This window comes from Anoplopoma fimbria, chromosome 3 (assembly GCF_027596085.1).
Source record: "Anoplopoma fimbria isolate UVic2021 breed Golden Eagle Sablefish chromosome 3, Afim_UVic_2022, whole genome shotgun sequence".
In the NCBI taxonomy this organism is placed as follows: Eukaryota; Metazoa; Chordata; class Actinopteri; order Perciformes; family Anoplopomatidae; genus Anoplopoma; species Anoplopoma fimbria.
In genome coordinates this window covers 1,994,167-2,007,768 of record NC_072451.1, presented here as the reverse complement: position 1 = coordinate 2,007,768, position 13,602 = coordinate 1,994,167, and the positions used below count along the sequence as shown (strand labels likewise).

General features: G+C 44.7%; 1 protein-coding gene across 1 annotated transcript; it reads right to left on the bottom strand.

The window, feature by feature from the left end:
* Positions 1 to 1,334: 1,334 nt before the first annotated feature.
* On the bottom strand, positions 1,335 to 6,864 carry LOC129089004 (Krueppel-like factor 6). The gene is made up of 4 exons (XM_054596314.1): positions 6,595 to 6,864; positions 4,027 to 4,600; positions 2,697 to 2,820; positions 1,335 to 1,605 (listed from the first exon to the last, which is right to left on the bottom strand). The coding sequence occupies exons 1-4, from the start codon at positions 6,694 to 6,696 to the stop codon at positions 1,554 to 1,556; spliced, it is 852 nt and encodes a 283-aa protein (XP_054452289.1). The 5' UTR covers positions 6,697 to 6,864; the 3' UTR covers positions 1,335 to 1,553.
* Between the last annotated feature and the right edge of the window lie 6,738 nt (positions 6,865 to 13,602).

Sequence of the window (13,602 nt, the reverse complement as noted above, 5' to 3'; positions counted from 1 at the left end):
GGGAATTTGATTTAGTTAACAATATGTTCAACAGAGAATGTGCGGAAATGTAAAAATGGCAGTCATTATGAAGCTGATATTTAGTCGGTTACTGTGTTATTATTCAGGAGTTTAGAGAAATCAGTTGCCAGACAAAAGGGCAAAGGTGCGACTGCATGGATCAGAGCCTTTATAAAGCAATTTAATAACACACTAGTGCATTCGCAACCCTCAGATTTGTGTTTGTGTGTGTGTGTGTGTGTGTGTGTGTGTGTGTGTGTGTTTGTGAGAGATCTATCTAACAAGACAAGGCCACTTACATAAGGCATCAGTAAGGTCAACAGTGCATTTACAGATAGAACAAAAGAGAAGAGCAAAAGTGAAGAAAATAAATCCCAAGATTAAGAAAGTTGCCAAGCAATAGTGGTATCCCCAACTTATCAAGAAAAATAAAAAAACAAAATGACTGCCTTATGTGTTTTGTAAATATACTATGATATTGAGTATTATGAAGGTAGCTGCTCTCAAATGGAAGTTTTGTTGTCCCATAAGCAAACAGGTGAGCAACACATCCCCAGATCCCATGCAACTTCTGTTATAATGGCAATAACTGTTTGTGTACAACCGTTGTTTTTTGTTTTTTTTTGTAGTTTTGTCTTTTAAGATACAGAGTTACACAATGGACAACAAAATGAGCTTTATAGCATGTATGTTTCGAGACAGGCTACGTAATACATTGCACATTTAATAGCTGCACTAAACAAAACAACCTCCCGTGTTTTTTTCGAAATAGGGAGCTGTAGTTCCACCTCCGGGCAGAAAGGGGGCGCACTTTCTCGCAAAATCAGTCCCACAGAAAAAAAGACAAGTCGCTACTCCCCTCCACAGCCAATAGACTCAAACAGCACGGACAGAAACCTTTTTTGTTGTTGTCGTCGTTTCTTGCAGTCTTTCTCAGCGAGACCACAAAGTATCCCCCCGAAAACAAACCTCCCTCGAGTAACATCAAACCCCCCCCCCCACCCCGCCGTGTCATTCACTCGCCGTTCCACAAATGCAAGCTCCATCCGCTCCATTAAAAGCCGGCGCAGGCACTCACAGTCCCCCCATGCGTACAGGCAAACACACTGTCATTGGAGGAGCGGCACACCCGCAGGAGTCCCATAATCCTCCGGGAAAAAAGCGTTGAACACCATACAGAAGAGTCTCTTCCCGTCTACTCCAGGCCAGATTTTTCCCCATTTTTTTTTGTTTTGTGTGATTTTTTTTGTAACATTTCTTTCTCTCAACCCACCCCAGGCCACCCTCCCCCGCCCACCCATCCCCCACCCCCTCCCCGCCCACCCAGTCCTCCGTAAAAGCCTTTCAAGAGCCATCTCCACAGCGAGGTGTTGGAGGCACTAAGTATGGTGCAAATAATAGCCTGCGTTTTGCTTCATCTTTTTTCCACCGACTGGAACGCGGCGGTGCCCCTGTTAACGCTCCCAGGACACACCGGCCTCGCTCATCCCCCCGCACAGGTCAGGACAAATCAACCGGAATCATCCCTCAGAGATCTCGACGCGGAGGCCATCTTAGATGTGCCTCTTCATGTGCAGCGCCAGGTGGTCGGAACGGGAGAAACACCTGAGAGGGGGAAAAACAGAGAGAAGATTTAGATACACAGTTCATAGACCACAGTAAATACACTTATTATAACTTGTGTTATGTTTTTTCCTGCCTGTCCATGTTTGTTGGTACTTGGGTAGTTCTTTTGTCCCTGCAAGGCTACTTCTTCTTTTTTTTTTATTACTTAAGGTCCATTTCTGAGGACCATCTTTCAAAATGAAAGAGGAAAAAAGATAATATGACAATGAATAGAGAAAAATAGATGAGCTGGGTTGTGAATATGTGCTTTTAGTGGCACAAGGTTGTCTCCAACATCACTTGGAGCTAGTTAGCTAGCTAGCTAACAGGGGCAAAACGCATTTGTCTGTATTGTGATTGGTGATATTTAAAACATAACACATGTTCATCGAAATCATTCATTTTAAATTGACATTTTCTTCTTTATTTATGTGAATTCTTCAGCACTTTTATGTTAAAAAAAATATCCTTTTTTGGAAGTAAACAAATGAAATAAATCCTTCATAACTGCTATTTGGCATTTCGCTCCGAGGCCCACCTGTGGTTGAGCATAGCTGTCTTTAGATGTTTGATATGACGTGGACTGTTGACTTGGAGGGTTCAAGGACAAAGCCCATGCTTCGCTCTCATCCCATTTCCCGTCACAACCTATACAGGTTTGTCTAATGTAATTATCCGTCGTTATCGTTCCCCAGGTGGTTCCTATAAAGCGGCAATGGCTCATTGAAATGTTGCACCCGTCACGACACCTTCTGGCGTCTCCTCATCAACCATCCCCATTCAAACCCTCTGTATGGAAATCTCTTTTCATCCACCCCGTTGACCTCGAGCCCGCTCCATCAGTCCGTCCTTGACCCTCCGTCACCTCTCCAATTAACATGCCATCTAGATAAACTCATTTGCATAAGTAGTCCTCCTTTGTGAGTGAAAGAGTGCTTGGCCACGAAGGTAAATAGAAGGAGATTCACTTATGATGTTTGGAAGTTAATATTCTGGAAATCCTTTTTGAAGGAGGCATGAAATCAAACACTTTACCACCCCCTCTTTGGCTGCTTTTGCGTCAACTATCATGAACATCCAAGAATCCTCACCTGTCGCAGTGGCTGCATTTGAATGGCTTCGCTCCGGTGTGCTTCCTGAAGTGTCTGGTGAGTTCGTCGCTTCGTGCGAAGCGCCACACGCAGCCCTCCCATGAACACCTGTAGGGCTTCTCACCTGCGGACATCACCAAGATGAACATTTTATGAGGAAGTGCATTGTTTTGTCAAGAAAGACACCACTGTTGAGAGATCTCTGCACACGTTCTGCCACATTTTTGTCCCTCGCAAAACCTGAAGTGACCTGTTTCTTATCAGTTCAATGGGTTTATAGACATGATAGTGCTTTGTCCAACTTCTCTCTATCTCTGTGTCCCTTTCGTGATAAGGGCCATAACTTGGTGTTGTCAGTTCATCCATTAAAACGTCAGACATGTAGCTGATTCGGACTTATTCCAACTTATCCCTGAGGTTTCAGAAAAGCTGGTTTTCTGAGAAAAAGTGAGATAGTAGGAGCAGGCGCTAAGCAGATTGAGCTGACTACTGTAAGTTGAAGAGAAAAACAACCTCGTGCCTTGTGGGTCTTGAGAGCTGTGGAATGCAGCTTTAAGGAGCTGCTGGAGTAGACGGCTTATGTAATGGGCGCGAGCTGCAGGAAAAATAGAGCCTGCTCCTAATGGTGCTGAAGGCCATTAACCGTGTGGCTAAGGCGGTCGGCGAGGGATGCTAGGAATGCGACTTCCTCTGCTAATGGGCGGCACAGCTGTAAGCAGGCTGGCAGAGGTCAAAGGTCACTGGGGGAAAACTGCTCACATTCGAAAAAAAACCCTCTGCAAACACTGCAAATGTCAGATTCCCATAATCTTTTCTTGCCTGCGTAGTAAACGGGTGAGTTTCTGGGGTCTTTTTTTTTTTTTTTTTTTTTTTCCCATGGTTGTAATCTGAGAACTGTTGATTTGTTTTCAGGATCCACATCCTCTGGGTGCTGCTAGGCCACAAAAGGACGTCCCTCCTCCTTCCCCCTTCCTGTCTCTCTCTCTCTCTCTCTCCCATCTACCCTCCCTCCCTCCCTCCCCCCTCCCCCTCGCATGAAGTCACGTTCCTCTGTGTGAATTAGGTCACAGTTGAGGGCATTCCTCCTGACAAACTATTCAAAGTATGTGGGAGCGTTTTTTTCACCCACTTCAAGGCAGAGAGTCAACACCTAAGTTCAACTCGCCCGCACTTTTCGAGCGCTTTCTCAACTTCCCCTTCAGATGAGTTGATTAAGTTTGACTTTGCACAAAATTTTAAAAATAACCTGTTGGAGCAGTAATCACCCCCTCCCCCCTCCAGTGACTTAGCACTCATGACTTTTGCACACCTCACTGCGGAGCGTCTTTACCTGTGTGCGTGCGCTGGTGTGCTTTGAGGTGCGAGCTCTTGGTGTACACCTTCCGGCATCCGTTGAACTGACACCTGTGGACCCGCCTCCTGCCGTCCGGCGACGCCTCCCCGCTGGTAACCCCCGACCTCTCCGCGGCCCGCTCAATGCCCCCAGTCCTAATTTTCCCGGGTGAGTGCAGCTCAGTCTGTATCCCGCTCCACGCTGAGCCCTCCTTGCCCAGCTCGGGCGAGGACGGCGGCGTGCTGATGATGGCGGAGCCCAGGTCTTCGCCGCCGTCTCCCAGAATGTCCGTCAACGAGCCGCTGGAGAACTCGAGGGTCGGGGAGAGCTCCTCGGAGCTGTCCGAGGCCTCGCTGCTGGCGTCGGAGTTGAAGCCGCCGCCGTCGATTTGCTGGCCGTCCTGATTGTCTTCCTCCTCCTTGATGCGAGGGATCTTTGGGTCCGACTCCTTGGTCTTGTCCCCGCAGGCGAGCATCAGCTTGCTCCACAGGTCCTCCTGGCTCTCAAACTTGATGTCAGTTGCCGAGACGTAGGGCTCGCTCTGGAGGTACCTCTCCAGCTCCAGGCATGTCTGCGTTGGGGGGAGGGGAAGAAGAGGAGATAGCAGTGAGTTCACATGTGCAAAGGGCCCCGAGGCCTTTAACACAACGCTTCTCTTCGAACAGGAAAGTCCCTAAATTACCCACGACAACAACAAAAAAAAAAAGCTGATTTGTTTTCACGGGAAACACAAACGCTACTCTGTGTTTATTCTTAGCGGCAGCGATAGCAGCAGGAGGGGGAAACGCTGTGACAGTGTAACACCACTGGCCCTGCTTCCTTCCTGCCTGCAGGAAGACACAATGTCCTATGCAGAGGATAGTGGAGTAGGCTCTACGGGTGCCCGCTGAGGCCATATCAGGGAAGATTACAAGCGCCACATTTCCTACTGAGAGCATGCAAGAACAAGATGCACACATGGGTGAACACTTGCATGGTTGTGTGCGTGGGTGCACATAGGTGTGTGTGTGTGTGTGTGTGTGTGCTGGAGGTTCGGTCATGAAATTTACATATGCTACAGAGCCCCCCCCCCATTGGGTTAGGGAAGTGCTTGTAGATCTTTTAAATCTATCAATTATTCAACGTAATGTGGATTTAATAATGCATTCGGAGGCATCGCTAGAAATAACATGGCACACCGGGGACCGGGAGGAGGGAGGTCTGGTTCACGGGGGTCCATAAAAAAAAAGCCCAGCATGAATACTGCAGAAGCCGCTGTGGATTGTGGGCTCCTTTTCCTATTTATTTCTTTAAAAAAGGAAGCCAGAGAGCACTTCCTCAAGCCACTGCACGCTAGTGAGCAGGGGCCAGACGTGAGGGCCGCAAGTGTGCTTATGATGATACCAAGCCTCCTGCCCGAGGTCACATGATAGATATAAAGTGAAGAAAAACTACTTTCTTTTTTTAAAAGTGTGCAGACTCAGAGGTAGCCTTCATCGGTTTATGGAAACACTTAGAATAACTATTATTCATAAGACTATTATTCATACAGCAGTATGATAATGGATTCAAATCGTCCATAAAAGCATGGTGTCAGATTCCACCAATCCCTTATCCACACTTTCTGTCTGGAATCAGAATGTTGTGGTAGTAATCTGGTAATGAGAGAGAAGACATTCGAGGCAAATGTCTGTCGTCAGCAGTGCTGGATGAATCCCAGACCAGCTTTAAATGTCTGGGAGGGCCACTTGGCCCGGAGCCCGGAGAGATCTGATGGACGGGGAGACAGAAGAAGACTGAGTGCTGCCAATTCATTTCATTTCACCCCCCAAAAAAAGAAAGCAAAGCAAAGCAAGAGGCGACTCTTCATCGTTTCCAGTATAAAACCCCACTGTTCCCGTCTGTCATTTGTGGAGCCAAATTGGTCTCTCTCTCTTTTTCCCCCCTCTGTCAGGCTGTCACTCTGTGTGTGTGTGTGTGTGTGTGTGTGTGTGTGTGTGTGTGTGTGTGTGTGTGTGTGTGAGAGAGAGAGAGAGAGAGAGAGAGAGGAGGAGGAGGAGGAGATACGCGTAAAGACGCACGGCTCGCCAAGTCTCCAAATCTGCAACACGGCGTGTTTTTATTTCTACAACCTGCAAGCATGAGACCAAACATATATGTGCAGCAATATTGTTTTCAAAAGCACCAGAAAATGAATCTACAAGAATGCTTAAAACGTAAAGTCACTCCAAACTTATCATAGGGAATATCATAGTCACATTTAAAGACATCATGTTGCATCAACGCGATCACTGCACATTTCACTGAGCTGTTAAAGACATGTGTGTCATTAAAGGAACTTGCATCACTTCCCCATTTATAAAGAAGAAGACAAAAAAAGAAAAAGCACGCACATTGACTTCTAACAGGGATTTAACTGTTGCACTGACCAAACGTGGAGTCACGTCAACAACTTTGACATTACGCACTGTCACTGGAGAGCAAGTTTATCCCCCAAAACAAACCAATACAATAAAAATAATCACCCACATTCCTCAACCTCATTCTATCATCATCATCATGTTCTTATCAATGACTGGTTTTTACCTGCTGCCAGTACTCTTCCAGTGACGGTAAAGCTGAAAAGTATCCAGTATCGTGCACAATCTGGAGCTCCTGGAAGATGCTACACATGGGGATGACATCCATTTCACTCCTGAGATGCAGCCCTGCAAGAGGAGGAGGATGAGGAGGAGGAGGAGGAGGAGGAGGAATAAAAAGACACCGAAGAGAGAGAGAGGAGCTGGAGTGTAGTCTGTGCTCGCATGTATGTCTGTGTGTGTGTGGATGCTGCTGCTGCTGCTGCTGCTGCTTCCACTGGAGGTCTGGAGCGTGTGACGCACCGAGACGCGCTCAGCACTGAACTCTCCCCAAATAAAAAAAAAAAAAAAAAAAAAAAAGAAAAGTCCGTCACTGCACTGTAAAACTTAACCACCCTCCTCCTCCTCCCTCCTCCTCCTCCCCATTCAAATTTACACACACACACACACACACACACACACCTCCATCCTCCTCCCTCCTCCTCCTCCATGTGATTGCATTACATCCTCCAATGGGCTCTCTGGAGGAGCTCATCCCGCCTCCCAGACACCTCAGCCTGGCCAATGCCGAGCCGAGCCAGACTCATCCTGGCTCGTCGTGGTTGGTGCAGCGTCCCCCGGATCCCATTGGGCTAAAAAACCTGCTCTATTTTTAGAGCAGTATATATTAACCCGGAGTCCTCACGCTTACCCCAAAAAAAAAAAAAAAAAAAAACAGAAAAAAAGAGAAAAGAAAAAGGAGGAAGTCGAGAGAGAGAGCGCGTCTCCGGAGCTGGTCTCCAAATAGACTTCCACTTCTCTGTTTGTATGTCACACCACGGACATCCACTGCTCTGAGACACCAGAACCGTGCACGTGGAGAGGAAGGTGTGCAGAGGAAACACGCACCGGGGGGTTCAGTCCAGAACTCTGGGGGGGTTATAGTTATAGATCTGATCAATTTCTGCAGTCTATGAAACAAATCAGAGAGTTTCTCCTTTCATGGCCGTCCAGAGATCCACGAGGATTGTAACGAGTCTCCACCAAGACAGGTGGAGACAGTTTAATAAGCCATTAAGTTATAATAGAGTTGCCATAAAGATGATTATTCAGGGGGAAAGAAAAAGAAAAGCTGTGCAGGTTATTGTAGTGGTGGGCAGCTTGAGGCATAGCAGGTTTGCTTGTGCAGGAGATGATGTGCATGTGTGTGAGTGTGTGAGTGTGTGTTTTAATGTCAGTCACCTGTGGCTCGCCTGCTCTTTCAAAAAAAAAAGAGCTTAGTTCTTTTTGCATGAAAAGACTATTTGCTATTCTCGATAATGATCGTGAAACCACACTGCCCGTTTACTGGTTTCCTGTAGATGCATGCAAGATGAAGAGGTATAAAAAGAAAGAAAGCGCGGGGCCACCCACGGTGCACGATTAGAGTTTCTAATATAAGATACCTATATATATATATATATATATATATCTATATATATATATATATATCTCGTGTTATAAATACACACTGCCTTCTTCTCCCCCTCCTTTGGTGTGTAGATGCTCTGCCGTGATCTGGGCTATACCTCCACTTCCCATCACCCCCCGAATCAAAGAAGCATGAATATTAATCAGAGGTAATAGGCCTACATGTTGATATATGAAGAGATTTATGTCCTGGACGTGTGCTCTGCTCTGGGCTTAACTGCGTTGTTAGCATAAAAGCTTCACTTGTAAAACACAGGTGATCCAGTGTGTGAAAGAATTATGCTTTTTATTTTGTTAAGTGAATCGCTTGTTAAGTAAATCGCCTCATCTAACAAGACCAACAACAGTTTAACTATTTTGGATTTGATGTGCTCTGTGAGCTCTTTTCAGCAGAGGATATCTCATTTAATCTCACTCACTCAATCAAAACACTGTGACTAATGCGGAGCTACTATTAAGCTCACTAACGCCAAACGTACAGTACATGTGAGTAAAACTACATATCCAGTTGCACAAGAAGTGGGATAAAGTTGAAGTCAAACGGAACAACGGCGGCATTGACGGGCCAAAGGCAGGCGATGTGACAAACAACATATTTGGAACAGAGCGCCATTGTTTGACCCATCGGCCCCGGTCGAGCGCCTCCACAACGGAGTCTCTTTTGTTGAGATCTCAGCTGTGGGCACATTTGCAGCACTCAGCAGCACCACATTTTGTCATGAGTTTAAGGGGTTCAGGGACAGAGAGCACATGGACAGGTCTCTGCTGTGACATAGACGATTAGCTAATGAAGGGAAGAGTCATGCTTCCCTAAAGCATCGATGAGTCATTGTTGTTCTTATGAGCCGTGTAGAGGACAATAGAGTATTTATATATAAATGCACATACTGTATGTAGCCTCATAATTAAATACTTTTTTTAATATGCAACATGGCGTTTTTGGGGGATTAACCCCTTGTAGGCTTGTCGCGAATTCGCTTCAAACCGCTTTCGAATTTGTTTAATTACTATTATACCCAATTATGCCTAATGTCGCTAATTTGAAAAATGTATATATATTGTATGTGGTATATTGAAATTAACAATCTCCACTTAATTTAGCATCTGCATGACAGAAAAAAACACAAATAATTCTTTTTTTATAGAATTGTAAATAAATTCAGGCAGCAAGGGGTTAAGCTGTGCATTAATTGCTGTTAAAGCCACCATGAGGAACGTTGATTTGATTGCAGTCACTATGGACAAAAGCAGTAGAGTTTACAAGAACCAGAGTCCCTTTAAAAAAAACTCAAATTTGACTGCAGCAGGGTCTGACAGCCTGCCCCGCTTAGTCCTGGTTTTGGTTCTCCCATGCCTCCATTTTCTCCAGTTGGGCCCAGCAATACGGCCTGGATCTCCAGCAGCGTGGTGTCGGTGTTCGCTCTGCTCCTGGCCAGAGACGGAGAAGCTTCTGCCAGGCGCGGAGCTCTCCACCTTCTGCCGGAGCTCTGACTGCAGGTCCGCTGGAGTTTGACCCCATGGGGTTCCTGCTGAACCTCAGTGATTTGGTCTGATTTTGCGCGGAATCTGACCCGGTGTCACCGATGACAAGCATTAAAAAAACCTATATAGAAATAGCCAGTCCTCTCGCTGATGGTCTCGTTTACTGATTCAAGTGATATAGAGGCATCAGTGTTAAATTCAAAGCGTTTTATAACCAGTTAAAAGTTCCTTAAAGAAGCGTTAAGTCGTGAGAAAATTAAACTAAAATCAAAGATGATTCATTTGTGTGCTAAAAAAGGACTCTTGACTTCCATTCATTATTTATATTGTGGAGTTTCTGCTGTGAAACTCATGCGATCAGTATGTTCCTGCACCATTGTCACCTCAAGAATGCAGCACACTCACCAGCACCAGTGACACTTTCGTTCTGTCATTACTAAAAAACTCCTTTGTGCTTTGTGAAAGTCTGTGTTTGGTGCCATCGAATCAAATTCCTGCACACTTCTTGGTCGAGCTGGTAGAAGTCATTCCAAATATGGCATGACTCATACGACTATATAGAGGCAGTGCAGTTGCCATGAAGCAGCGACTGATGTTGGTGGCAATGCACGTGGGATCCTGGTCTGCTTTTGTCTGGGTGAATCCATAGCAACAAAATAATCAGCATAAATGAAACCTTGTATTTATTTGTACACGTCTGTATGGGTGACGGCTTTGTCTGCTTGAGAATGTGTTTGTTTGATTAATTGGTACTTGCCTATTTAGAAAAATACTATATTAATGCAGAAACATTCATTTTACAACAAGAACAACACAACATAACAAGGAGACACAGCACAATGTAAATGATCATATATTACAAAAACGTTTTTTTTTAAATTATCTATGCAAATAATCTCATTTATTTATGTTTCTTGCCTTCTCTATATAGATTTACAAACAAATATTTGCACAGCATCCAAAACCATAATTGGATTATTTATACCACAGCTGAGAAACAACATAATCAGCCTGAGTCCTTTTGTGAAAGTGTAACCACATACAAATATCAAGAGATCAAGTAGAGAAAACAAAACTGTTGCTGTTTCTCATCCAACACACACACACACACACACACACACACACACACACACACACACACACACACACACACACACACACACACACACACACACACACACACACACACACACACACACACACACAGTTTAAAATCCTGCATTTGAAAGCCATGCCAAAAAATGGTCACTCACTTTTAATTAGTTGTCCTAAAATTCTTTGCACAGCAGATAATGGCCAATTCTTAATTTGAAAACAGTGTCTAGTGCCTGATTAGAAATCCACTGTCGCAATTAGGCTAAAAAAAGTTTTGTTGTTGCCGTTTGGAGAGAATCATCAGATAGCTTAAAAAATACGAAATAACAATGAGTTGGAAGCTGTTCATGTTGTTGTGTCGTTGCTTTTGATTGATCTCGCAAATGCATCCTGTTTGGTGCCATTTGGATGCATGAGAGGGTTGATATTGTTAACATATTCAGTGTGTGGCACCCCAACTGCCTGCCACTTGCATCTAATCAACATGCAAAGATATTCAGAGCGAAGAAAAGTACAGTATGTAAAAGCGTGGAGCAGGCACAATGAGCAACAGACTGTGTGAGTGACTCTGCTTGTTTTTTTTTTGCAGCAGCAGAGTTAATGTAATTGGTTCGTTACATCACATGTCAAAGTGGTCTTGGGTTTCGATGCACTGCAGATGAATCAGAATCATAAGGCCTCGGCCGTTAAAGGGAATGGATTTGTGCGGCGTTAAGGGAAGCGAACATACGACTTCTTTAACTCCTGGGGAAGCTGAATTAGACATGTTCTTCGAAACCTGCCCGCTTTTGAGCAAGGTTTTCAATTCCAAACCGTCCAACAGCATGAAGGGTTTTATATCGGATGACCTGAGTGAAACTCGAGATGAACACGAGTAATCACACTCAGTCCTCCTTCCCTGGATGAGTAATAACTGCAAGGGGGAATCAGACAAAGTGATGTTTACATGGTTGCGTGACAACAAAAGCCTTGTGTTGCCTTGATGACTCAGGCAATATTCAAAGCATAACCAAATAAAGTGTTTGACCACATTTGTTTTGAGGGGTTTTGGTGACATTAGGCACCATAAAAAGATGCAGAATGTCTACTAGCATATAACATTTGCTGTAGCTGTGTTGTAGTCTACACCATATATGATTTGTTGCCAGTAGCAAAATCATCAGAGACACAAAACCTGCCCAACTGTCATAAAAGTAGCCCATTTTATTTATTGTGGATGTCCTTGTTTTTCATCCGTCCCACATCTGTTATTATGTCAGTCCCTGTGTGTCGAGCCGATTGAACTCATCGCCCTGCTTATCTCAATAACAGGCCGGATTTAGAAAGCTAGCCAAATGGTACAGAAAGTAGACCGAATGATCGCAAGCCGCCCCCAACACCTGATAATAAATATTCAATTAGTGAGTGCAACACTGTGCATGAAGACCACAACAGCTGTGAATGGTCTACAAGCCACCTGACCAGGGGTTGCCCTGTTGAGAGACGCTGAAATGCTCCAAATCTAATATCTTGCACCTTTAATTCAATGTTTAAAGATCGCTTATTTCTTTTAGATGGCTGGGTCAAAAACGCCACTTACATTGTCAAACATGTGCATGCATATTTTTTGATGACTTTGGCTATAAAAGGGTCAATGAAGATCGAGTAAGTCCACAGAGAGGGTGGATGGGTGGTTTAAAAAAATACAGGACTTTTACTCAGGATACCACTGTTCCTGTCCCATGATGCCTGAAGTCAATGGTTGAAATATTATTGTTGACTTCTTAACTTATGTGCGTAACTTAATTTACATAACAAATATGATTATTTTAACTGAAAACCATGATCTTTTTTCAACCTGACCAAGTAGTTTTGAAATACCACGTCAACTAAATGTTTTTTGAAACTGCTAGCGTGCTTCTGTTTGAGAGTTAGACCGCCCATGCTGAAATGTCTTAAACTTGCATTCTCTCTTCTGACCAGCAGGGGGCGACTCCTCTGGTTGTCCTATTGTATGGAAGTCTATGAGAAAATTACTCGACAATGTTTACTGAGGGAAAAATCAAGAGAGAAATAAACATGAGTTTGTGGTCTTAATCTCTAGTTTCAAGTCTTCTTCAATACAGCATGATGTTCATTTAGTAAATGATGCTCCATTTAGAGTCAAACAGACCATAAAGCAGGGGATGCTTTAGGGCGGCAATGAATGACAGGTTACCGTCGCTACCAGAGACGTATACGGTGTTTTTCCATTTCAGATATGGTAACTTCCGTTCATAGGCTGCAAAAAACAACAGCATAGCAACGGCCGTCAACAGAAGATCGCATAAATTGCTGCTTCAAACCTGCAGTCCACAAACCAATGGGTGGCGTCATGATGTCTGTTGATATACATTCCCATAGGATCACTTATATGTTGCACACAATGACGCACAACCATGAATCTGGATATAGGAAGGGAAAAGGTGGGAGATGGTGAGAGAGGTGTCAGAAAACCTGTCCATGTACAGAAACACAGTCCTCGTGTGAGACAATGTGTTTCCCACATTAATCAACTGTACATTAGATGAGTCATGACTCATCCCATCTGCGGAACCAGTCATCTGTTCATCTGAGAGAAGGGGAGGAGGAGGGGGGGTGAACCAGGTTCAGATGACCTGCTACAGTATGTTAACCATTTGCTGGTACGTTAGCATGCTGGGATTGTGAGCGTCCCAGGGGAGCATTAAAGCAGCGATCCAACGGAGCGAGAGAGGAAATGAGCGCTGTAGCTGCAGACAGATAGATGTGAGTGCCTGTACAGTACGTATGGCTCAGCGTGCATAGAAAGCTTTTAGGTGACGTAACACGCAGTGTTTGTGAATGTGTTGCCGGTGACATCAATTCTTTAAAAGCGACACGTGCGAGCCTCCACACACTTTCCAAACCGTCGGGGAAATGTGTGGCGTCCCAGCGTCGGAGACAAAGTGTTGCAGTTGATGCTGATTGAACGACTTTCCTTCTGTCTGAT